The 26,272-nt window shown below is 34.5% G+C and overlaps 4 protein-coding genes across 15 annotated transcripts; 2 read left to right on the forward strand and 2 right to left on the reverse strand.

Annotated features, from left to right (window-relative positions):
- Nucleotides 1-1,382: 1,382 nt before the first annotated feature.
- On the forward strand, nt 1,383-5,708 carry LOC136340872 (protein THEM6-like). The gene is made up of 3 exons (XM_066285292.1): nt 1,383-1,714; nt 4,124-4,338; nt 4,388-5,708. Exons 1-3 carry the CDS (start codon nt 1,555-1,557, stop codon nt 4,679-4,681), a joined length of 669 nt encoding a protein of 222 aa, XP_066141389.1. The 5' UTR covers nt 1,383-1,554; the 3' UTR covers nt 4,682-5,708.
- Nucleotides 5,709-8,140: 2,432 nt separating this feature from the next.
- Nucleotides 8,141-9,364, forward strand: eca (eclair). The gene is made up of 3 exons (XM_066285295.1): nt 8,141-8,383; nt 8,716-9,083; nt 9,138-9,364. Exons 1-3 carry the CDS (start codon nt 8,251-8,253, stop codon nt 9,285-9,287), a joined length of 651 nt encoding a protein of 216 aa, XP_066141392.1. The 5' UTR covers nt 8,141-8,250; the 3' UTR covers nt 9,288-9,364.
- Nucleotides 9,365-9,774: 410 nt separating this feature from the next.
- On the reverse strand, nt 9,775-14,479 carry CenB1A (Centaurin beta 1A). 2 transcript variants are annotated; one of them, XM_066285282.1, is made up of 14 exons: nt 14,070-14,479; nt 13,126-13,242; nt 12,899-13,072; nt 12,618-12,846; nt 12,465-12,560; nt 12,209-12,414; nt 12,038-12,154; nt 11,784-11,984; nt 11,463-11,569; nt 11,168-11,348; nt 10,728-11,110; nt 10,509-10,672; nt 10,212-10,432; nt 9,775-10,135 (listed from the first exon to the last, which is right to left on the reverse strand). In XM_066285282.1, the coding sequence occupies exons 1-14, from the start codon at nt 14,120-14,122 to the stop codon at nt 9,991-9,993; spliced, it is 2,394 nt and encodes a 797-aa protein (XP_066141379.1). In that variant the 5' UTR covers nt 14,123-14,479; the 3' UTR covers nt 9,775-9,990. The 2 variants fall into 2 exon arrangements, with proteins under 2 accessions (XP_066141379.1, XP_066141378.1); XM_066285281.1 differs by having other exon boundaries at nt 10,725-11,110.
- Nucleotides 14,480-14,635: 156 nt separating this feature from the next.
- Nucleotides 14,636-26,208, reverse strand: sws (patatin like phospholipase domain containing sws). Of its 11 annotated transcripts, XR_010732382.1 has the most exons (26): nt 25,801-26,208; nt 25,572-25,749; nt 24,892-24,973; nt 24,307-24,515; nt 22,812-22,998; nt 22,609-22,751; nt 22,349-22,558; nt 22,264-22,278; nt 22,044-22,179; nt 21,834-21,988; nt 21,593-21,781; nt 21,226-21,431; nt 21,058-21,173; nt 20,870-21,009; nt 20,660-20,816; nt 20,446-20,607; nt 20,159-20,386; nt 19,923-20,107; nt 19,592-19,867; nt 19,220-19,406; nt 17,746-17,862; nt 16,685-16,896; nt 16,146-16,399; nt 15,996-16,095; nt 15,327-15,442; nt 14,874-15,111 (listed from the first exon to the last, which is right to left on the reverse strand). XR_010732382.1 is itself a non-coding variant. In XM_066285271.1 (25 exons), exons 2-25 carry the CDS (start codon nt 25,704-25,706, stop codon nt 14,995-14,997), a joined length of 3,912 nt encoding a protein of 1,303 aa, XP_066141368.1. In that variant the 5' UTR covers nt 25,707-25,749; nt 25,801-26,208; the 3' UTR covers nt 14,636-14,994. The 11 variants fall into 11 exon arrangements, 10 of the variants coding, with proteins under 10 accessions (XP_066141368.1, XP_066141367.1, XP_066141364.1 ...); XM_066285271.1 differs by lacking the exon at nt 15,327-15,442 and having other exon boundaries at nt 14,636-15,111; nt 21,593-21,775; XM_066285270.1 differs by lacking the exons at nt 15,327-15,442; nt 17,746-17,862 and adding an exon at nt 16,974-17,090 and having other exon boundaries at nt 14,636-15,111.
- Nucleotides 26,209-26,272: the final 64 nt, after the last annotated feature.

A 26,272-nucleotide genomic window follows, 5' to 3' on the forward strand; every position in this document is an offset into this window, starting at 1 on the left:
TGTTATACGATTTAAACTAAGGTGGTAGTTATTTAGAATTAAAACTTTTTCGTGTTTTTGTCCTGTCTAAACAACAATGATGCCAAGGTACCGTAAATAATTTTTTTTGTAGAAAAGCTGTATATGTGGAGAAAATTTAACAAGAAAAGAAAAAAGCTTCAAAATAATGTCAGCTGTTGTCGGAGAAAAAATTTGAATCATTCGTACAGTGAGTATCAAAAATACAAACTTATTTACGAATTACACGCCATTATAATTATTTGCACGCATTAACAAAGATTCCGCTTTCGACCAAACACGTCAATTTATGTAGCAAGCCTTAGTTGCAAAATTAGTGAAAATCGATAAATCTGTTTAGCAATCATTGCGAAAAAACTATATTAATGTAGGAACTTCAGGGTCTCGTAGCGGCAAAACAAAGCAACAATGTTGGATGTAGGTGAGTCTGCTTAAAACACATTGTTCTCGATTAAGGAATTTCGGTCAACAATCCCACAACGGAAAGAAGAAAAGATAAGACACGAGTTAATATGAAGGAAGTGAAAATAAAAAAATACAGACATGCGACCATATCTCTCTCGCAACAATAAAAGATACGACAGAAAAACATTCAAGCGACATGCAACAAAACAGAAACCGACGGGCACCGCGGGGCCTCTGGATAGGAGCAGGAGGAAAAAAGGCAAGAAACAAAGAAGCGGGAGAAACAAATCAAACAGACGGTCAAACCAAGGAAAGCGTGGACTGCCCATGAACCTATAAAATAAATTTCATGACATTTCCTTCTACATAACATTGATCCAAAGCAGGTGGCAACTACAAGGAAATAAGCCATGAATGCAAATTGCATATATCGTTATTGTAATTGCAACATTAGTCAGGAAAACGTCAAATGTATTATTTCTGATGGTAGCGTCCTCCAAACCGGTTTTGAATCCACCCTCATCGACTGAATCATAGTAAAATGAATGCTGACATATTTAATTCATTACACAACTCAAAAATACATTTAGTTTAAAAAACATTTAATTTTACTTCTCAAATACGACTTTGAACAATGGGAGAAAGTGCATGAGCAACTGTCTCATGGGTTAAACTCGATTCTATCGTTTTTAAGCTTTATTTTTCTGTGAAAGTAGTGGGTATGTTACAATACTATAGATAATGCGTAGGTGCCTATGTGTAGGTGAACTTCGACCTGCAACCAACTTTACACGTAAGAATCGTGTCCGCTGTTTTGCAGTCGAAGTAAGTTGGAAATCAAAATAAATTATAATAATTATTTTAACAAAAAATCTATATGAAAAGCCCTGACCGTCGGACGGAAAACGTCGGCGTCGGCGTCAATCCACGAGACCTCCACCAAGAGAATTTTGTCGATAACCATGAAACCGCTCGCTAGGTTTCATTGAGCAATCCGTCAAAACGGTATAAAAATGCTGTTCGCAGATTTTCCTGCTTTTAGTCAATGACTTGAATGAACCTATTGGATAATATGATTATTTGATATCGGTTGAGCATCATGTCCGCGGAACGACGTGTGTCATCGTGAATATGCTGGACATTTGCTTTTTCGTTCTCGGGATTGCGGGAGTGGGTTTGCTCTTGTATTTCTTATTTGAACTGCATTACTTCTTCAGGAGTTTGCTTTGTGTAATTTTAAGTCGGTTGTTCAAGAAAAGGGTGCACATTTTAGATGAAACTTGCATCACTGGTAAGAATTGGTCGTAACGAAAAGGGGCGGGCTGGTGTCACTTCATTCTCGATCCTCAAATTTGGCCTGGCCGTTTCGACAAAAAACCCGATTCAAAGAAAATTTTCAGGCTAGAGATTAAATTAGAACAATATATCTCGATTGAGAATGAGCCAACACAGATAAAATTCTCCCAAAATCCGTAACATTCTTTCGTGTGTCTCTCAAAGCGTTTTCCTGCTTTTCCTCGTTTCCCTCTCATTGGAACCACACACGGAATTATAACTTCCGATATCCGAAGAATATTTTCACAGTTCGGCAATGCGGCTGCATTGCATGACAGCTTCTAAAAGTGACGTCACGCCCGTATTTGATCATGGGGCCTTAACGACAACAAAAACGTTGCGGCATTCCCAAGGCCCATTTGTTAGTAGACATGCAGAAATTTAAGACAAATAAAAGAAAAACAATGAACCGACCACATAAGAGAAAAAACAACGACCGCAACCTTTACCCATTAAGCTTTCTACCTATCGCACATTTTGCGATTCTCTGCTTCCAAACAATTCATTACAGATGCAAATTTTTGAATTGCAGGAATTATAATAACGATTTTATTTTTATCAAGTCATCAACAAAGTAATTCAAACGCGGGATGTTAAAAAAAGAGCATGGAATATTTAAAAATGTGTGGGTAGGAAAGGTCGGACCTGCATTATGGCGTATCAGATCGCCCGATTTTAACCCTCTAGACTTGTTTTCTTTTTGGAATATTTCAATACGTTAGTCGTAAATAGTCTTGAAGAGCTGCAGCTACGAATTAATGGAAAAAGCCAACAAATCCGAGCCGATAAGAGAGTTTTAGAAAGAGTTCAAATGTTCTTCAGCCGAAGATGTCATGCCTTGTTGGAAATGGAAGGAAGGCACTTTGAACATCTAACTTTACTTTTTGTTTTTTAACAAGTTTCATTTGTTTGTCTGTGCATAATAAATAATTAACGAATAATTTCAAATAAATCTTTCGAAAAAGAATAAGCTTCGATATTTCTGAATCTGCTACTTTTCAGACCTGTGTTCACTAAGACGTTTTTCTTCATTTTAGTTCACAGTATTGCCTATTTAGACATTTTATAATTTTTATAATTCCCTGTATGATCATCGACGACAGCATCGGTTCACATGCCTGATGATCGTGATGTTCACGGGGAACAATTATTTATGTTTAATCAAATTTGATTAGAAAATTAGTTAAATTTTTGTAAAAACCTTTATAACTAACAGATTTACGGGTCTTTAAAAATAATAATTTTTGAGTGCTTCGTATTTATGTAAATAAAAAGGTTTCTCGGATGTGTTCTATAACGCTAATTATTTTCGTGGAAAGAAATAAAGAGCCGAAATTTGCAGCTGAGAAATCTCATAATTCGTCTGTTTAATACAATAAAAATGGAGGGAGAATTTTTCAAATAACGTGGGATAATATGAGAAAAAGGAACACGGCGTGCATTTTTGCAGGTAACGGTGCACTTTCAAAACTCTAATTAGTTCTTCTTTCCTAAGTAACACAATGTACCTGATTTAGTCCCGTAGTTTCACTATTGGTTAGCAAATAAATTTTTTTCCACGAAAGCGGTCAACGTCATGAAAAATATTCAAGAGGCTCCTTTTCACAGCCACATGAAGCATTCAGAAAAATATTTTTACGTTTTTAAGTCAGTGTCGCGTGTCTTATTCCTCGTTTAAAATGTTCAATGTCACATCAATGGGAACGCCACTGGTGAAATTTGAAACACTTTTTTTTCCTTAAAAGATGTGCCTCTTCCCCTACTTTACGTTCCTCAATTTTCATAAAATTATTTAATGCCGGCACGGGTCTATTAGGAAAAATGAAAAAAATATCATTTTTATCGCCCTCTATTTCAGGCACGAAAGGAGAACGTGTTCGTGGTCGTCCAAACTTTTTCCCTACTTCGGTGCTCGGTGAGCAGGTAGTAAATTTATTCAGAAACATTCTGTATGCCATAAGAAAATGTGATGGTATGCAGCTGGCCACACGACCATGTAAATGACGACATAATTACCATTTTTAAGTTATATCACCATGTCTTTGGCGCTGATGAGTCTTGTCTCGTAAAACAAATTGATAAAAAATGTCATTAATACTCAACGCTACGTATACAGGGATTCGGGGCAGCACACGAAGTTTACGTAAAACGGACTTGAGGCGTTCTTGCCACGTAAGCATGAATTTTCAAACAAAGTATCTAAAGAAAATTGCTCAGCCATAAAAGCTTAAATTAGGAATGCAACACTCGTCTTTGTTTAATTTGTAATTGTATCGTGTTTCTATTTGTGTATAATAATTGTATTGTTGTCGCCTTGTTTGAAAACAGCTTTTTCTGCAATCATCACGCAGCACTGTTGTTTTAGGCCTGTGCATGTCAAACGACATAGATTACTTAATGGACCACATGAACAACGCAAGATACATTAGAGAGCTGGACTTTGCCAAAATCGACTTCCACCAGCGCACCAACCTTTACAAGGCCGCAATCGACAAAGGGGGTTCCATGTTTGTAGGCGCCACCACCATCAGATACAGGAGATTTATCAAAGTGTTCACCAGATACCATATACGCACCAAGGTACCTACTGAAACAACACGCTTTTCTCTGTCTAATCATCATTTTGTAGATCATTTACTGGGACAATCAAAACATTTACTTAGAGCACCAATTTGTCACCAAAGGAGAATTCGTGAACACCATAGCTCTATGCAGAATCAGACTGGTGAATATAGACGTGGAGGAGTTAATGAAAGAGCTCATACAGAAGCTGCCTAAAGGGGTTGATCCTGAGGCAGCGATGAGAGAGAAACCTCCGATGCCTCTGGAACTGGAAAAATGGATCGAGAGCAATCAAATTTCTAGTGAGAGATTAAGGGAGAGCAATAACGTTGATAATTGCCAGGAAGCAAGCAAAGTGTGATATTATTGTTAATAGAGTAAATTAATGTCGGGTACCTCGGTTTGTAATTATACACACAAATGTGACTGATATACAAATATACAACTACCTAATACAGGGTCCGGCAAAAAGAATGAACTTTTCTAAAAAACTTACCGTGAGGAAATGAATGTAGCGATTCAAACAACCGAGAGTGAAACACGGGCTTTATTAAAAGCAATTTCTTAATGTTTGGAAATTATGTGCTTAAAATATCCGCGAAATATTGGTCAGTTCTGTTTACCGCTTCCTTAGCGCCATCTTTTAAGTCTAGTATTGTTTGATAACGAGTAGTGTATACTTTTGCCTTTAAATCGGCCCAAAATAAACCTAATGCTGTCAATTCCGCAAATCTTAAGAGCCACAGAATGTCACCAAACCATGAAATAAGTCGTTCGTCATGTACTTCCTATAGATTGTCAAGTACCCAATAACGATAATTCTCTTTGTTAACAGATCCAGTTAGATGAAAATGAACCTCGTCTGACATGATAAGCCTATTGAAAACATTTCGATCGTTACTTATTATTTCTAACATTTGCCCACAGGAACGTTCACGGGTTCCTATATCAAGATTATTCAACGTACGAACACTCTGTACTTTTTAAATGGGTGAAGGTGCAAGTCTGCGTGCAAAATGCGTCATAAATTTGAACCCAAAATGTTGAACGCAATCACGTGTTTCGTGACAGAAGGCGATGGACTTCGCTTGCCTGATTCTTTCAATATTTTCTGGAATATGAACTGTACGAGTACCACCAAGAAAATTTGATATGAGGATAGTCCCAAAAATACCTGACCTGATACGTAAAAACAAAAAATTGGGAGAATATTACATTGTTTCTCGTCATACTTTCCTTTGAGATCGACACATTTTTCCCAGCGATGTTCTACGCCTTTTATATCTTGCTTGTGGTAAGAATTTGGGAATGTTTCGAAATAAGCACCAGTTTCGGACTTCACCTCTTCATTATTGGCAAATCTCGTTTCGCCGGGCCGTTTTTTTAAGTTTGGAAATAAAAAATAATCTGAGGGGGCTAAATCTGGCGAATAGGGTGGGTGAATAAGAGAAAATACTTTTGCCGCGCAGCGAATTAAAGTCATTACGTAAGCATCTTTGTGTCTATATTACAGATTGGTTAGTGATAAAACACTTTACGGCAAAAATTCATTGGTTTATTTCCTAATTAACCCTGACACTTAAATGTGTCAAATTGGCGAAACCAAGAAATCGCATTTTGACAAACTTGACTCCATTTGTATTTCAATGCCAAGCATTTCAAAACCGTTCAGTCCTGTTGCCGAACCCTGTATAACGAGATGTAAGTACTTAATGGTATATGCCTATAATAAACTGGTTACGCAGTTTTCCTGTAAACGTGAAAGACATTGATTTGTGAGATATATGCGCTCAATATTCAAGGTTCTTCTAGTCCGTGGTTTGGTGCATAATTTATCTATTTACTGATTTTTTGTAGGAAATGCTTTAACGACTTTTTAAGGACACATCAATTTATAGGTACGGTAGTTGTATCTTATATGAATACTATACCATATGCACATTAAATTCTAAAATACGTATGTATATTTCTCAATTGCCCAAGAATGGCCGTTTTAACCTACTTTTTAATTTTAACTTGGATCATAATTTATTCCAAAAACGCATAAAAATAATTAGCCCCAAATACGTTATTCTATTAGGTTGCGCCAAAAGTAATTATTTGCCTAATTTGGGATGCACAATAGATCTCTCAAATTTCGTAAGATTTAACGTTAAGCATCTCGTTACTTCTTTACGACATTTTCCTAATGAAAGAATCGACTGACCTTACTTTTTACTGCTTGAGTTTTGGAAAAATTTCTAGTTTTGTCCGTAATATTTTAGTATTAAGTTGGTAGCTAATTCTCAATTGCGATGAAACGGACGTAACTATTTTCATCGTAGAGTAAAAAGAAATCCAAAAGCGATATCTTGGGAAGTTATTTTTACGCGCAAATTTTGGAAATTTTGCAACTCAACTTTGAAATTTTCCATTTTTCTAAAATGAATTTCATACTTGGAAAAACTTACCGGGTGTCCAAACGAACCCTCGATATAGGAGATGAACATGGGATATAAAAGATATAGGTTGTCTTTATATTATTATCATAGGTTAATAATAAACTTTTTTATTTGCTGTGGGGATATCAAGGCCGATCATACGATAATTATCCTGGCGTTATCCATTGATTTTTCACTAAACTAACTCGTAAAATAGTTAACAATTGCTTAGAAATGAGCAAAAGGAGAATATTCATTTGGAATGCGGTTTTTATGCTTTGTTTTTGACGACTTTGTGCTTTTTTAATTTCTGACCTTGACTCTGTCTAATCGTGGCCTCGAACGATTACGCAAAACAATCAAATGTTAAGACGTTTTGAGCGAAAATGGCTTTAATTCAAAGATTGAAAAATTGCGGAATAGTGGCCAGTCTTGAGTACAATGACATCCACGTAAAAGTTGGATAGTCCGTGCAAGCGCAAAAAGACAAAAGCCGACTTCCCATGTTAATCGCCTATGTCCAGAGTTCGCCTAGACACCCGGTATAAACCGTTAAAGATAAATTTATGTCGAACTCACAGCATTTCCACCATTCCACCACTCTACACAGCACAAGTAGTATGCTGTATGAAAAATTACTTTAAAAAATCTAAATTTCGATCACATTCTTAATCAAAAAAAGGGATATCTGTTTTTATGGCATACTTTACCTAAAAATGTTCTATTGAAATTTAAGAAATTCACTTACCTTAGTTATTAGCGCAGGAGATTACCCTTCCGTGTTGAGAACTCTTTCTTGTGGTATTAGTGGACAAAGAACACAGGAATCACTGAATTCCACGTCAAATCATTCTTGGAAATGACATTAAATTTATTAAGCTTCGAAGACTTTATGTGACATGTGATACACCATTAAAAAGGGCACAAAATAAATAATTTTTTACCGTATTTGAAGATCTGTATGGATCTTGATTCAAATAAAATTTTATTTGTAATAATTTGAACTCTATTGTTACTTAATCTCCTTTTAACTTACTACTCCTTTTTTTGGCCTTATTATGTTTGCATTTCAATTTTTATGGCTCATATGTAAGAGCTGATTTAAGGCTCATTTACGTTAGATAATAAATTTAATACAAGCCGATAGTACCTATTAAAAATAAAGATATTAAGGCCTAAATTTAAAATTTTGCAAAATGTATGAAAAATAACAAAATTTATATATCCGAAAACCGTGACGTTTTGTATAATAAGGATTTGCCGAAGGGAAAGAAAAGTTTGAACTTCCGATGTTTGAACACTTTAGAACTGCGAGGTTTCTCTTGCTTCGAACAGCCCTACCGCACTTTAAGCTGAATTACAATATTGACAGTAATACTGACGTCAATAAATTATTTGAGGTTATGAATGTTGTTTAGAATTTTTTCCTTTGGCGACGTGTAGTTTTCCCCATATTTAACAATTTTCTTATTATTGCGGTTTTTATAATTAAATTATTCTTTGCGTGAAAATGAACACAATATATTGGACTTTACTTGGTCTATTCCTTTTGATAGACATTTCGTCAGGGTTGTACTTCCATATCGCAGAAACCGAGAGAAAGTGCTTCATCGAAGAAATTCCTGATGAAACTAATGTTGTCGGTAAGTACTAATTTTGAACTACTCTGGAATAGATATTTATCACAGAGAGCTTTTAGTGCCAGCATATTGGCAGGAATTAGGAACATTTTTTCCTCTTAAAGTTCTGTATATGCTTCAAACTGCAATATTTGGACTTTGGTTATTCCATAACTTTGAGAACTTTAGAAGATAACTTCAATAGTATGCAGTGTTCTATGATGGAAAGAAAATATTTAAAGAGATGACTACATACTCATCTCTTGAAATATTTGCTTCACTTACAATCTATAAATAACTAGAAATAGACTCTTTTAAAGACCTCCTATTTTTTAACCAAAATTTCTTCTCTCTAGTAAACTATAAAGTCCAGCTTTACGATCCAAGAACTGGAGGCTTCATGCCTTCATCTCCAGGCATTGGAATGCATGTTGATATCCGCGACCCTGATGATAAAACCATCCTTTCAAGAGTTTACTCCTCAGAAGGAAAAATCTCGTTTACCTCCCATATACCTGGTGAACATGTAATTTGCATGTACTCGAATAGCTCTGCTTGGTTCGGTGGTTCTCAGTTGAGGGTTCACCTTGACATTCAAGTGGGTGAACACGCCATTAACTATGGGGAGGTTGTTCAAAAGGAAAAATTATCCGAATTGCAATTGAGAGTTAGACAGTTGCTGGATCAGGTAGAACAAATCACCAAAGAGCAGAATTACCAGAGGGTGAGTGAGGTTGATTATGAGAGGGATTTTAATTCAATGTTTATGTTTGTATAGTACCGGGAAGATAGATTCAGGCAGACCAGTGAAAGCACCAACTCAAGGGTACTATGGTGGGCAGTTCTTCAAACAATCGTGTTGATAGGAATGGGGTCATGGCAGATGCGACATTTGAGAAAATTCTTTGAGGCCAAGAAGTTGGTGTAGATTACTTATGAATTTTTTTTTTGTTTGTGGTGGCTAAGAGAGTACGTCTTTAATTAAATTTACTTCTATATTTTCAATCTTCTAATCCATTGTTCAGTTTCAAAATCACTCAGAATTTTAAATCACCGCTAAATTTTTGAGAACGAAAATGCGGCAGTGGTGCTTAAGCAATCCAGCAAGTAGCTAACTAACTAAGAGCAAGTCTAGATTTTCATTCTCAAAAATCAAATGAAAGGTTCAAGTATTGTCAATGCCAAGTGAGAGAACTTCCAACATATTTTACAGAAGCAGAACCAGCACAATTAGTGCATACACCATTTTTTCAAAGTTTTAATTCTTCAAGTTGATGGGGATACTTCAATCAATTTTCAATTTCAAAACAAATGACGTAACCCTTATACTGTTGGATCATGTGATCAGAGGCAATGAGTAACTTTATTTTAATATAATCTCGATATGAAACTGGTTTGCATGAGAGCGAACCAAATTACCTCTTACCGTTTTAATAAGACGGTAATATTTTATTAATTCAAAATATATAATTTTTTGAAATCTAAAAATAAGACCTTATATGTATAAACATTAAAAATAATTATTTATAAACCAATAGAATTAATCACGTAATACTTATTATGTTGGATAGAATATAGACGAGTATGAGAAGAAATTTTGTATACCATAATTCGTTGTAAAAATTACCTACTCAGTGGTCAATATTGCTAGGCCTTTGTTCGCTGCTCAAGTACGAAAGTCTTGAAAAATCCCGCACTACGTCAATAAACATATCGCTTCCAGAAACTCCCGATTCTGAGTCTCTCATTTCCTCGTTGAGCCGCTCTAATCGAAGCCTAAGAAACAATTTTCCTTTACCATTAATCCAAATGATTATGTAATTTAACGGAAAATGGAAATGGAATTACTCACAAAGTAACAATGTCTGCATGTTCCTTTTGTTCAGCCATTGACAAAGGTACTTTTCCTTCTTCGTCCTCGATATGTTGATCAGCTTTATATTTCAAAAACAAACAAACTTGAGCCGTGTGTCCCTCTCTTGTTGCTAAATGCAATGGAGTCCGCCCGTTCTGGTCTTGAACATTGATTTTAGCACCGTTTAGTAAAAGATACGCACATGCTATCACCGATCCCTAAAAGATAGCTTTGAACTAAATAACGCATATTTTCTAGTAGTTGTAAAATAATTTTTCAGTAAAAAAATCTTACACTCAGCACTGCACCATGCAAGGGATGTCTATCCCGCTCTTTAGAATTAGCCCAATTTTTGTCAGCTCCTAAAGCCAATGCCTGACACATCACTGGAAGATTATCAGCTGCTGATGCTTTGTAAAGCAAAATATTAGAATCCAAACTTGATACATCATCGTCACCTATAGAAACGTAAATATAAAACACAAATGCTATAAAGGAAAAGAAACTTACCACTTGCAGAGTCTTTTCCCTCTTCAGTATCTCCCTCTCTTTCACTTTGGTCACGCACCATGGGTTTGATACTCAAGTCGCTTCCAAACAACCATACAGGTCTAGTATCACTTCTAGTAGTATCCTCATTAAAACTCGATAGTGACACTGAATCGTTCTTCTTGTCTTCTCCTAAATCACTAAAACTCGCATCACTCTCTCTATCTGAGGATTCTCTGGAATGCGTGGGTGTGCGTTTTATTTTCTCGACGGCCCATTTTCTAATGCGTGTCGGTACGTTAAATTCGTCTGACGCTCCATTTAGAAGCTCACTTTGAATATCCTCAATTTTTTTAATAAATTTTTTGTCTACGTATTTTGACTTAATCCATTCCTCTCTCTGTGTCCTAAAGCATTTTAATTTCAATAATATAATTTGTTCATACAAATACAAAATATTGTACCCTGAGCAATATTCCGAAGCTCGCTGAACTTCTTTAGGAACGTTATATTCGTAAATTTTATTAACGACGTTATTGCCTAATTCCGCAATAACTTTAATAACTTCGGGTTCCCAATCATCCAGCTTCAGGGAACGTACTTTACTATAGTGCACTCCTAGACTGCGATGAACGCCCGAACATTCTAAAAATGGAAGTAATCTAATAAACAAATATTAGTATTTCGATAGCCAAGTTCCAGCGGGGAACACCATGAATACTTGACAGCACGTTTTCAGAAAATTGTACGTTTCCTTACCAATACACATTAAAATTCCCAAATTGATACTGGCCCAGTAAGGATTAGGGCTCTTGCAATCTGCACACAAATTATTTCCGGGATGTCTTAAAATTTTTTCCAGCATCCTGAAAAAAGTTAAAATGTCAAAATAAATATTTAAGTACATATCTACTTTTGCACAAAACACTAATCATTCCAAAGTTAAATCAAGATAGAAGTAACTGGCAAATTGCGACATAAATGAACAAAGTGATCACTACAAAAGAACATACAATAAAAAAATAAAACAAACACGCTTCCTAACAACATTTTTCTGCCCTTTCCGTACCCTTCACTTACCTCATTTTCTGAGATTTATTATTATTATCCACCCTTGATAAATGCGAACTGTCATTTGCTCGAAAGCAGCTATTCTGGTCATTGCTACCTTCGCCTTGGGATTTGTTTAGCACCATTTGAATTGCGTTTCCAATTGCTTTCTGTAGGGCATCGATCCATATATTGTACATTTCTTCCGAGTCTGCTTGCAAGATGTGGCTTCTGTACAAGTGGTTAAAAATTAATTAATCGATATATATAACTTGAGTACGTACTTTGAGGGCGAAACGATTTCAAAGCAAAACCGCCGATCGCCCTCTGTCACTGGTTTAATAGTACAAATCCTTAAGTCATCTTCCATTATTGTTTCAGATTCATCTCCAGTCCTACGCCTAACAATTAAACAAAAATTATATAGGTCTCTTGTGTTCGTCACTACAAAATACCTGTAAACCAACTTGTTATCAAACAAATAGAACCACCTCCGATTCCACGTTTTGAAGGCATTCGAGGTGCGTTTAAACAGATACCCTTCTAACTTTAAAGACTTATTACCGTTCTGCACTACAGTGTCTTCAGAATTTGACACTAATTTATGGGAGTCTTCAACTTCTTTTTCAATTTTTCGCGTCTCATCTCTCATGTTACCAATCTAATAAAAACAAAAACATAAAAAAAGTAAGGAAATTTGTTGTGACAAACCTCATTGGCTAAGGATCTAAAGAAAGGTTGAAGGTCATGACATAAATCTTCGCCCTGATGGTAGTACGCAGTACGAGCATGCATGTACGATAGAAGCTGAAATCCATATATGTTTAAAAGAAAATGTTAAAAAGAGAATTTAATGAAACTCACAGTACTTAAAATTTCATGTCTTTTCTTGCTTTGCAATACATATATGCTGTTCACATAATTTAGAGTCTGATGCCCAAAACAAGACTTAATAGCAAATAAAATATTTTGTACTTCCTCAACTTCCTGAGGTTTGTTGCGTGGAACTTGCGAATTTCGAACAAGGACATTATCATACTCTTTAGATATGTCTTCAAAATGACTTTTGTAATCTCTAACTGCTTTAATATCTCTGTAGAAGAAAGAAATGTCATATATAAAAAAATAAACATGTTCTTAAATACTTTTTAACAAAAGACGAAATATTCTTCAAAAATATTCGGGAAACTTGATCTAACAGGGTGGTGTGAAATTTGTTCATTTCCTGTAAGCTATGAATTAACTTATTTAATGCACTCAATACGTCTGGATCATCTCTAAATGAGGCACTGAGATCCCAAAGACTATTGGCAAACAAGCTGAAAAAAAAAGAACTATCCAATGGAGTTAGTGACATTTAAAACACAAATACCTTTGTTGTCCAACATAAGTTTTTCCTGTTTCTATCATGCTAGTGCACACTTTTAATATCTTCTCCATTCTTTGTTCCAAATGATCTATTCTCTGCTCCTCTTGATCAAGTAGAAGCCTGATTGAAAAGTTACATTTATTACATATATTAATTTATTTAAGTATTAGGTATAACTGTCTGAGAATCAACTTAGATATTGCATATTAATCTATACAATTTGTTGTGAATTCAAAGCATTAAAATTCCTTCTTAATAATTATATGAGATACATAGATAGTATTTGACAGAATATCAAGTACTACTAGCATTACTGTAGAATTTCAATATCATATAGTTTGTAGCTTCAATCGCGAATAGAAAAGCTTGTGTCTATAAGAGACCACATACTTTGCTGTTTATTACTGTCCATCCATTGTGAGGTAGCCACTTTACCCAGCTCTCTGATCTGGTGTTTGTATGAGAACTAATAACCCTTTTCTGATTAGAAGTAATCTAAATAAGTTCTCTAAGGCAAATCCAGAAATGGAGATATGCAGAGAAACATAAGAATTTGTTATATCAATCTGAACCCGCTATATAAGATAAATAACAATCTAGGCAAGAAGTACATTATGAATCCAAAATGTATGAAGCTTGGCAAGCAGCAAACTATGACTAACAAGATTAAATATTTATAACTGATCTGACATCTCAGTCTTATTTTCCTTAATATGAGAATATTTTGATAAATTTACTCCAATAATATTTTAATTTACAAGATATTTTCAGAGATGCTATTACTACAGGAATTTTTGCTAGATCAATGAAGTAAATTAGATGTTATGAAATCTGAAACATTTCTGTAATATGAACAACTTGCTACTCAATATAATTAGTGATAAAGCTTTTTTTGTGTATAAAATATCAGGTTATCCAGTCAAATAGTCAATTAAAATATGTCTTACCTAAATTTTGGAGAATCTCGAAGACACTCATATAACTCAATTTTTGGACCCATTCTTGTTAAAAGGAAATGTAAAATGTAACGTTGTAATCAATATTTTGGGATATGGGTCATGAATAACGTTAACAATTCCTTTTAATTAAGGAATCACAACCCACAACAAAATTAGTCATACAAAACTTTGCAATATTTGCAAACCAGGGGGTCGGTGAGGCATGTATTTATTGCATGACGAACGGGAATCAGCAACGCCCAGTGTATAAAGTAAGTAGAATTAGATGAACTTGTGAAAGCGAAAATTGGGTAATTTTTGAGCAGTAATAATTAAAAAGTTGAAATAAAACAAATAACCATTTAGATTTTTCAGGAAACGAAAGTTTTGCACAGTTTGTGTCAGATTGTAATATTAAGTCATAATTATGTCCAAGATACCAATCAAATGTGGTAACAATCTTGCGAGGCAAGATCAGATTATGAATATGTTTTACAAGATTGTTATAAATGTCTTGACTAATATAATACCAAAAAACAAGGAAAAAACAAAGAAAATGAACAAATGCAAAATACTTTATATAATAATCATTTTTATTTGATTATCTCTACTTAGATTTCCTATTTTTTTCTTGTCTCACCCATTTATATTTCATATTTAAATTTCCTAACTTCATAAAAATAAAAATTTACCTAAAAACATATTCCTTATGCATAAATAATTATTTGGTAATTAACAGCACTAATACAACACTGGCTTTATATCTTTTTCTCAGATAATACCATAAAGATACAGAATCAACTCAAAACAAAATTATTCTTAACTGTCACATTTTTAATGTGTACTACAGCAAAACTTTCCTTTTTACATAAGAGAAAAAATTAGAGTATAATACTAACAATGAAATTGCGTTTTAATTGTATCTACTAATAAACTAACAGAAATCATCTGCAGATTTAATATCAAAGTCAACATCAGACTCCAATCCATTCTCGGACAGTGAAAGGGAACCTCCAGCTCTACGCAAACCTCTGAGATCTTCTTTTGGTACCTAGTATAATAATAATAATGAGAAACTTTAAAAACTTTAAAATAAATTACAGCAAATGTGAACCTTTCAATTAGCATTTTTTCAAAACCACCAAGCAGAACCCCCAAGTGAGAAGGTACATATGCAAACGGCCTTATTAAGTTACATCAAGCATATATGATTTCTTGAAGCCTTCCATGGAGCCCAAAGGTATAAAACATTGATGATTTATTTACCGAATAAAACATCTACAACTAAAAGGCGGTATTAAAGAGTGAGACAAAGAGCACTAGTGAGTTTCTACAAGGTCGCCTATCGTGTCGCCATGCCAACTCATTTGGCGTTCGTGGAACTGCGGAATTTGTTAAGTATAAGCAAATTAAAAAAATTGAAAACGTATAGTTATAATGGTTAGAGAGGCTTAAAGCCGAACTTAAAATAACGACATTGGATTTGTCTTCGGCATTAGCTCCGAATTTCGGCATCGTATTCATAGCAGAATGTGATAGCCCATTTTATATTATTCAAGTCGAATTTGGCATTATATTGCAAGCTAAGTTATTTATTTGCGAGGCCTCGAGGAATTCTCGGAATTACCTCGAGGAGGAAAAATCTGTCTTTCCGTTCGTCAAGAAATTTCAGTATCCCTTTCTCGCTCTCTCTCGTCGGGCTAGTTCCAACGACTCTCGATTCACTTAAATGAATAACTGAAGCTTCGTAGAAAAATAAAATGCTATGAGCACCAACGTAAAAAGGGTGAAATCAGTATATTTTGGACAGTAACCCAACGACAAGTAGACTTGTTACGCATGCCAAATTTGAATTCAATGTCAAATTTATAAATCCGGCTTAAACTTACGAAATAAATATTTACATGGAAATATTTAGAATATATTTTTACTTACTGAAAAGCCCCCCGTTGGTTCAGAAGCATATCCTCCTCTCCCTTCATCTTCATCATCAGATTCCGACGAGCTGGACGCAGATGATTCTTCTTCGAACGGTCTAATGAATTGGGAAAAAAATCACAGCGAAAGTTAATTAAAAAATATTACCTAGATACTTTGCACACCATCTGAGCCAAATCCGTGAAGGTATATTGGGACTGATGATCACCAGCTAGCTGCGGCTTATAGCTTTCAGAGGCTCGAAATGTGGGCAGATTTCCATCCCTGCTTTGACCCTCAAAAAATGCTTTGCCATGTAAATAGCCCACATTTTTGATTTCATCGAAGCTACTGAATTGCAAAGTTTTGTATTTGTCTATAGGTGGGCGTATGTACTCGCAGTAGTCGCTACTTTTGACCTCCTAATTAATCCAAATACATAGTTTCTTTAATCAGACTTTTAAAGATGATAAAAATAAAATTTGAAATATTTTTCGGGCATCTAAAAACTCTCCACACTTGATAGAAAAGCTATAATTTATTGATTGTATTTCTGCAAGGTATTATTATCCCTTCGTTGTGCAGGTGTCCATCGTACTTGCGGAAGAAACACTAGGACGAAATTGCCTTGAACAACAGCTTAAATACCCGAAAATATTTCCCATTGTAGCGTTTAGAAGTATTCTTTCATATATTTCAATAATTACTTCCAACTGACGGACGCAGCTGACGTAAGCCAATCTTGACTGAATGTCGGGTATATTGGGAACTTTAACCGGCGTCGCAAATGGATTCCATCGCTTCCAAAGTAACCACCAGCCGGATAAAACATCACCGTAATTGGTCAAATCTTGATCATCTACGGAGCCCACGTCTATTGCTAAGATGTGGTCTGCACCCATGCTTCTCATGACGTCAGCTTTAATCACATAAATATAACTAAGATTTTACCTGAGTCACATCAAGGCAAAACCTCAGTTTCTTTGTACACGTTACCTGGCACGTTATTAATATAACACCCATCAACTAACATATGACCGTCCGTAGGGTCACAAAGGGGGGGAAATATTCCTACTATTGACATGGAAGCTCTCACGTACCGCCAAAGCGACCCTGAAGATAGAATTTAGGTGCTTAATTCAATAATTCAGTTTCCCAAAATTACATTTTTCGATTTGAAAAATTGCTGCGTTAAAATATTTTTTCCACATCTTGTGTGATTGGTTCACCAAATAATTTAATTCGCATCTATATAAGACCACCCTGGTTAAAACAATCTAAGCAAAACAAGCTCTCTAAAAGTCTATCTATTTTTAGAAAAGTTTCTCTTACCTTTCAACTAATAGACAGTCTTCCCATGGTCTGAGCGAATGAAAAATAGTGTTAGTTTGTTGGGAAAATAATAGTTTTTGTTAAGTAAAAAAGAAATAAGTTAAGCCCTTCAGCCTGAGTCAAGTATAAAAATTTGGAACGAATTTCAAAAATAAATTAGAAAGAATGAAACAAGTGAAGAGGGCAATCTTCTTCCATACACTGATCCCTTTGTGGCTCTCTGGAACGGTCAAATGTGTCATTCATGGGCGCTTACCGAATGCAAACCATGCAGGTGCGAACTGATTGTTTGTCTACGAAATCAACTTTTATACTTCAAATTTATTTAGAGAGCTTTATTACCAGCTACATGTACTGGTGCTAAATAAAACTGGATATTAAAACCATGAAGATACAAGTAATGACATTAGTAAACAAACAACCATTGGTACTTTACCTGGCAAGTTATTTGTGTATCCACCGTCTAACAGTAGATGCCCATCCTGGGGGTCACACAAGGGAGGTAAATAGCCGGACAGCGACATTGAGGCGCGAACGTAACGCCACAACGAGCCTAAGAGAAGTTAAGCTTACTACTAATGCTGTCAATTTTTTTCCTATCAGTTAAGGATATGGCAATAAATGAAAAGTTTAACATAATTAAGTATTGTTAAGTACAGTTGTAGAGAGACACTTCTGGGGCAATAAAATATTTTTTTGCTTACTAAAGGATTAAAAGAACACCTTGGTGTTAAATAACTTTTCAGGTTGCCATATTTTGAGTCCTTGATTCAGCATTACTTAGTTTAAAGATCAAATTATTATTACATCATCGTTGTCCAGTTAAAACCTGCTATGTGAATTTTATAGTTTTTTTTAGGATAAAAAAACCGCTATGATTAAGATGAAGAAGTTTATAGCACAATTTTTAGATTCAATGACTGTAATTATTTATATTTTTTAAGTATTGACTTCGTAGATGATTTGGGATTTTATCAATCCTTAATTGCCACTACTTTTTTAAACACGAGAATCTTTACACAGCAAATTTTCACTTAATAACAACGATATATATGTATATATATATTCTTTGACTTCAAGGCAGAAAGTCCTAGAGAATATAGTTCTAGCGAAGAAAAATTTCTACCAATGTCGAAGACGAAGGAAAGTTTGTAAGTTGTAAAACACAGATGATTCTGCAATTTAATGATTCTACTAAATCAATTTCTAGTAATGAAAAAAGAACAGTTCTTAAAAAAATTATAAGCAGACAGTTAATAGCGTTGAGGTGCATCGTTTGCTGGAAATTTATCATGTTTAATTCAACACGATAAAGGCAAACGTTGCACCGGTAACAACTTATAGCTAAAAATACACAGCATGCATTTTAGTTACTTGCAAAATGCACAAATTTAATGATCAAGAAGTGGCCGTGGCAAAAGTTTACTAATGATTAAAACCACTTTTTAACTGAACCAGAAATTAAAGAAACAGAAAGACTAGATGGAGCAAGAACAAGTTGAAGATACGGTTGCAGTAACAGAAATATGGTAAACCAATCACAAGAAATTATGGAAAATTATGTTCTAGGACCGACAGTTTACACACAAAAACAAGGTCTCGACTATAAGACATCACAATGAAAGGTGTATTTATTTTTAACATTTGATACAATTATCTCATGAACTTATTAAGGGCAATTAAAATCACATGATTAATTCGCGCATTGTAGCAATAAACATGCAAAATTACCAAAAAACTATTAGCAAACATACAAATATTGCTTTTTACGAGAGACAAAACATTTACGTTATATAGGCTATAGGTTGAAAAGCTTTAATTTATAAACTTAAATCACAAATAAAACCCTTTTTAGCAACTTTTACCCCTCAACTACAAAACCTTAAGGGAAAAATAATAAGGAATCTTACCATGTGTGTGTATTCTCATGCAAGAAGACGTAATATCAGTGGTTACGGTAAAATAGGGCAACCACAAGTCTTCGATATAAGTGTCCCCTAGAGTGCCATTAATGGTCTGATTAAAATCCCTACCGCTAAACATGGAGGTCATTGGGTATGTTAGGTCGAGGATTTGCCGCCACCATTGAGTCATTTTCTACAAATAAATCTACGATCTAACAGTTTCTACAGGCAAAGAAATATGTAAAACATCCGTGAAATTACACTAAGGAGAAAGAAATTTATATGTTTTTGTAATTTGATAAATAGATGTATTATACTTCAACATTTCGTGTTTTTTTTACAAAGCCTGTGGATTCTTTGAAGACAATCAATACTTACCATTGACCACTCTCTGGCTTTCTGAGTAACGGTGGTTATATTTCTCTCTTGACACCATAAGGCACCCATAAAAGCACCTATAGAGACTCCGCCCACCATGTCGATGGGTATCCCCGCTTCTTGAATGGCTTTAATCATCCCTATGTGAGATGATCCTCGCGCCCCACCTCCTCCCAAAACCAAACCTACAGACTTCCCCGTCAACCACCTAGCTAATCTTGAAAAATCAGAGTGGATATTTGGATCCGATGCGCAAACTTTTGAATACAGCTCGTTCTAAACATAAAATATGTTAATCTAAAGAACTGAAAGTTCTCCTTAAAATACTTACAATTCTGTATTGGCTTTTTCGTGCAAACAACCTGTTGGGGCACACAATATGATGGTGTGACGACACCCAAGATCTAATGTTGAGCCAACCAATCGTGTTATTCGGTTTCCCCCCTTCTCTATGCAATAAAACAAGTTCTTTTTGTGTCCTTATTGCCAACCTCTCCAACTCCTTTTCTACTTTCCCTGGAAAATTAAATTTTCTAGAAGAAGAATTAAAGCTTAGTAAAACATTACCTAAAGAGGGATGATTATCTCCTAAACCTACAATTAATATACAATCCGCTTGTCTGATACATCTTTGTGTCCATGCTGATACAGTTAAGTCACATTGGTATAAGGATATTTTGTGTTGGTCTTCCTGTTGAGCCAGCCAAGAGGAAAGCCTGAATTCGTTGTTAGGATCCATTATAGTCGCCCCTAGTGTCTTTTTAATCACATCTGAAGTCAGTCTTAATGTGGGCCCTGATTTTTATTTTTAATTATTATAACTAAATCGTAAGAGAATTTCAAAACGCATATACCAATGGCAGTCAGACAATGATACAACTCATACGTGAACGCAGTTAAAGGAACATCATCTGAAGCCGCTACAATTGCTACAGTTGAGAAGTTAATTTGTGACGGTCTACTATCTAAAGTTGAGCTTCGATTGTGGACACTCATTGCGGGCTTTTTCCACGCACCTACAATTGTTGCTCACAAACTGTCGAATATACAATTTTATTACGATATTACCTAATATTCTGTGGCCTAATAAATTAATCAGTCTTGTAACTACTATTGGAAACTGAAGCTTAATTACATTAAACAATCCTTCAGGTAATTTGGCTAATTCTGAATCTCTAACAGCTATAACTGTGGTGCTTCTTTTGGTTTGCGTAACCATTTCCACCTAAATATTAATTTTTAAGTTGAGATTTTGGTTGAAATTTGATTTTAACTTACAACTCCAACAAGATCGCCTTTGCCGTATTCACCGACAAGTTCTTTTTTACCATTTTTATCTGTTATTACAGAACGTAAGCGCCCGGAAAGAACTATGTAGGTCGAATCACTGTCGTCGTCTTGACGATATACAGCTCGGCCTAAAGAAAATATTGACAAATCTTGCATAACAAATATCTTACACCTACCAGATTCTAAAAACAACCAGTCCAAAGCGAAATCTACTTGTCTAACAAAAGGAGATAACCTCTTTACCACCATATTCGCAACGAAAAGAACCACTTTAGGTTTTTCTTTCATTATACTAAAATATAAGGAAGAATTATAACAACTAACTGAAAAATCCATCAAGTAACCTGTAAAATGTGTTTTTAGACATCAAAGCAATTCGAGTGAGGTGTTTAGCTCTAATAGTGAAGAAACTGGGTTCTCCAGTTAACACGGCAAGACCCCCTACTATATCTCCTGGATAAGAGGTGTACATGTGTTTCTCTTCTTGGCTATCTGGAGCTTTTTGAGAGACCACAAGGGCTCCTGAGAGCACATATACTAAGGCAATATCCTAAAAGAACCAACAAAAAAGTAGCTTTTATCATTTAAAGGTACTGAATTTAAACATACCTATAAATTACGAATTTTTAGCGTTTTATCTTTATAATCTCTTATATCTCACAAAATAAAATATGTATTAATAAATTTCTAAGCTGCAATTCATTTTATTACCTTATGGGAATCCTCTTTCATCAAATATGTGCCTGCGGTAACTTCGCGAATTTCCAGATTCAAATCAATGCCCTCATTGTCTCCTGTCAGCCCCAATTCACTTATGAAAACCTCATTAGCAATACGTCTAAAATCATCTTCAGTGGCATCTTCTGGTAATGAATGTCGCTTCCGGCCACTTTCCTGCGTCTACTCAATCATGTCTTTTATGTCTCTTCATTTTGTATATTCAACATCTTACATCAGTTTTATTGCTTTCAATATCAGCTACCATATCAGGAGCATTGCTGAACCCTTGAAGAGTGGATTTTCCATCAAAACTAGATCTAGTTCTTCGGTGGCCCTGAGAATTTGAAAAGGATCCACAATGGGTTGTGCTGGTTGTTTCGGCAGGCACTAAAGTAGTGTTGGGAAAAATGTTCATACTAAAAAAAGTTTATATTTATAATACCTAATGGAGAATCCTTAGGAACATATTGCAGGGCCGATTCTCTAGGTAGAGATTGGGCATATGAAGGGTCCTTATAGGGCTCATCCCGCTTACGCTTCAAAGGAGAGCAAAGTAAAGCCCCTTTTTGCTTGTTAGTCTATATAAAAATGAAGCAAATTATAAAATTCAACAATGTAACAGTAATAAACCAAAAAAACAGATGACAAAATAGAGGACTTACCTTAGCCATGACTACCTATAAAAATTATACAAACATTATAAACGCTGGACTAATACCTACATAAGCGAAAAACAAAAGTACTCACCTGTCTAACCAATTCAGCGCTCAATCCCAAGTACTGATGTAGAGCTGTAAACGTGACCCTTTGCAAACGAACCATAATAACCTGCATTACTCTGATGAAAATATCCGGATACTCGCCAAAGATGTCTTGAAAAGCGGTCATCGGTAATTTGACAATGGTGGAATCTTCCAGAGCTTTTGCTGATATTGTTTTGTATGGATTAGGATGACCCTGTTTGAATTATATTTTTATTAAGTCAGTCATATAACATATGATATTACAGTGAGAACGTCGGTAAAGCTGAGTAGAGATGTCACATTTTCTCCGGGTTTAACGATTTTTAAAGAAGTCGTTCCATCGCCTGTAGTCAATAGTACATTCAACCTTCCGCTTTGTAAGATATAAAAATTCTCATCGGGGTCACCTGTCGGAATAATTTCACCAATTGCAAACTACGTTGTCTGGGAAAAACCTCAAGACATACCGATTTTGAATAAATAGGTTCCCGCGGATACATTAATGATCTCAGTGTGTTTACAGAGTTTTAAAAAGACTGGTTTTTCAAAATGTCCAAACACCCTTATACTTTGCAACATATAAAGGACGTCAGTTGGCATGCGGTCATCGCTAAGGGTGTCTTCCTGTAGATATTCAACTGGAGGTTCCAAAACCTAAAATTCGAAAGCAAAAAATATATATATATATATATAAATAGGCGAACATGCTAATTACAGAACTTTAGACTCATATACGTAAATTCTAAGCTGATATAAATTTCTCGTGAATATTTAAATATTATTGATTTCAATTAAATATTGATGAGTTTTAGCAAATTATCAACAATGCGAAATCAAACGAAACAACCACGGCCATCGATTATTCTATTATCTTACCCACTTAAACTATTCCTTCTCAATAATTCTTTAAGTATTCTATTACCTCCAGCCACAAAAAACGTCTCATATCACAAACATCTCTATTTAAACACACACACTCATACAAAATTACTTAACAGATGCGGGTTTATTTGTTCGAAACCCCGATGAAGAACACCTTGACAATTCCATTGTTAAAGCTTTGTGAATTTCATTTCTGAGGACACAAAATATTCAGTAGGTACAAAGTAATTTCTGCATACTGAGTATTAAGTCAGACAAAGCACATTAATGTTTTATTAAATAAAACGAAAATTGATATAAATTGGCTATTATTTGTTATGCCCAGTACTCATACGACACGATATTCACGTATAGCGCATGCAGTGTTTGCTCAGAGCCACGATCTGAATTAATTAAACTAGGGTACCGTGATATCTCGTAATTTAATGTGTGATGATAAAGGTAGTTTATATAAAGCAATGTATGGAGTGGTGAACCGTCAGTTCTGAATAAATACTTCCATATTGAAGTAGTATTGAAGATTGAAGAATAGTTTAAGTTATTTTTATGATTTTATATTTAGAGAGAAACATTTATTTGAGAAAGTTGGAGAAGAATAGTGCTGCTACAAAAAAAAAAACAAAGTTGTAGTAGCTAATATATTTAGAGAATTATAGGACACCCTGGATACTTCAAAAATACTATGTCTTTTTTTGTTAATCCTGTAACCCTAACCTATTAGACATAATTGTACTATTTCATATGAATGAGACCCCATGTATACAGGGTTATTTAGCAAAGCAACACTACAATCTAGCTTATTTAAATGTATGCATAAAAGTGTTTTTCATTGTGGGATTCTTTTTTGTTAGTCATATTCTGTAATAGGATTGTTGTTTTGAACTTCTTCATTTTATAGTTATTGATCTATGTGGATGGGTTCCTAATTTTGTACCCCAAACAAAAGTTTGTGTAATTAATAAATAATGATGCCAATGTGAAAGAGGATTGAAAAGATCTTTTTTGATGATAACAATGAAAGGAAAAAAATATGTTACAAAATTAAGCATTCCTATTTGAAATATGAATCAAAACATATACCTTCAGCTGCTCTTGTTCCTCTTTTTTCATTGCTAGTAATTGCCTGGCAAACTTCATAACCATCTTTCTTTTTCTACCTTGACCTGAATTCCTAACTTGGCCAGATATATTTTTAACTTTTCTTATCATTTTTCTGCCATAAAAAAGAGCTTTGTCTCGTTTCCGAAACCTAGCTCCTTCTGCATTGACTGGTGTTCTGGAGGATAGAGCTGAAAATATCATAAAAAAATCCACTTGTTGTCTTAAATTCAATGATTTTAAAAGGTATTTTAGTTATGATGGACTTTTATGTGATTGAGCAGAGAATAACTAAAACCATAAGTCTCTAAGGTCAGTAATAACTGGGATACCTCATTAAAAATTGAAATTTGAAACACCCTATGCAGGGTAGGCAAATTTTAATGTCTATATAGTAATCTTAGTAAGCATTGAAGGTAGAGGAAAACAAATGGAGCACTCTTAATGCCTTTTTTGGTGCTATCAACCTATATAAATGACAAAATTTACCTATGTTGTACATTGGGTCAAAAAAATAAAACTGGTAAAAGTCTGATATGATGTAAAAATAACAGGAAGTTCACTCACCATGTTGGTTCAGTCTTTTAATACAAATTATTGTTATTGTAATAGTTAATATGATAACTGAGACTAACACCAGAAAGAGGACCTGAAACAAAAAGTAAATAAGTGCAGTAATTTAATGGCTGGCTTCATCAGAGTCAACAGTTATGCAACTGATTCAAATTTTGAGAGAAACTGAACTCAGCTCCTATTTAATTTTATTTGAAGAAAAATGTGTCACTCAACAAAAGTTCCAACAGTTGGGCAATTGTTAACTCTATTGATCCAGGCCAATATAATACTAGATTCTTAAATTATATTTTTTATGATATACATTACCTATTGTAAATTGGTAAAATGAATAACCCAGAGAGCAATTACAAAGTCATAGCAGACAAATTGAAATAAAGTAAAAACATTAAACATTTTGATTTAACACAACTAACAAGACAATTAAGAAGGCAACTAAAAACTAAAAAGAATGCCAATTTTTCCTTTGTTTCACAGTTTGTCTGGATAATTTAGAATAAAAATATAAAGAGATTGCTTAGTTAATATACTATAGTGATTTTTCTCTATTATTAGCTGGACGGACCAAATACATGGGATCTATTGACTATAAAATTGAAACAGTTTGTACAGGTTAAAGTCCATGTTTATAGTACTGATATGACCAACACCAAAGGATACATGGGATTGCTTACCTTATATCCTTCTTGAAAGTGTACAAATAAACTTCCAAAAGTGGAGTATTTGATCAAGCAACCTAATTCCCAATCCCCAATATTTTGAATAAAATTCCATATATCCATTATCCTCTGTATACTAAAGGAACACATTTAATCAACATACTAAGAGATTGACCTTGAAACATTCGATTGACTAAAATCAATAAATTAATTAATTATGTAGATATTAAAATATTTACCTCACTTAATATTAAACTTAATATCTTTTGTTACAGAAACGTAAAAAAATGTAAAACAATTATTTTTTACTGATCTGAAGGTTACTGTCAATAACAATACACAAAAGACCTTTTCGGAAATGATGGTATGGGATCAGCTGATTTTCAACCAATCACAGTGGCTAGCGTTCATCAAGGATCCATCTGATTGCTTCAAAAAACAACTCCGGAGGATGAACCTGATCCCTACAAATGTTTCCGAAAAGACTTATACAAAAGCATCAGCATGAATCATCATTATTCCAGGAGGCTTCCATGGTCAAGACATGTCTATCATTTATTTCGTATCAAGGTCAAGTTGAAAGGTTCTCACAGGATATACTCGTTTGACCCTTTTTAGATCTTGAAGTTAAAATTGCTCTTTTATTTTTATGTCTTTCCAGCTAATTTTTATGTACTTCACAAGTTATTTACAAAATGCGTAATGACAAAATTTAA

Source organism: Euwallacea fornicatus, chromosome 8 (assembly GCF_040115645.1).
Source record: "Euwallacea fornicatus isolate EFF26 chromosome 8, ASM4011564v1, whole genome shotgun sequence".
Classification (NCBI taxonomy): domain Eukaryota; kingdom Metazoa; phylum Arthropoda; class Insecta; order Coleoptera; family Curculionidae; genus Euwallacea; species Euwallacea fornicatus.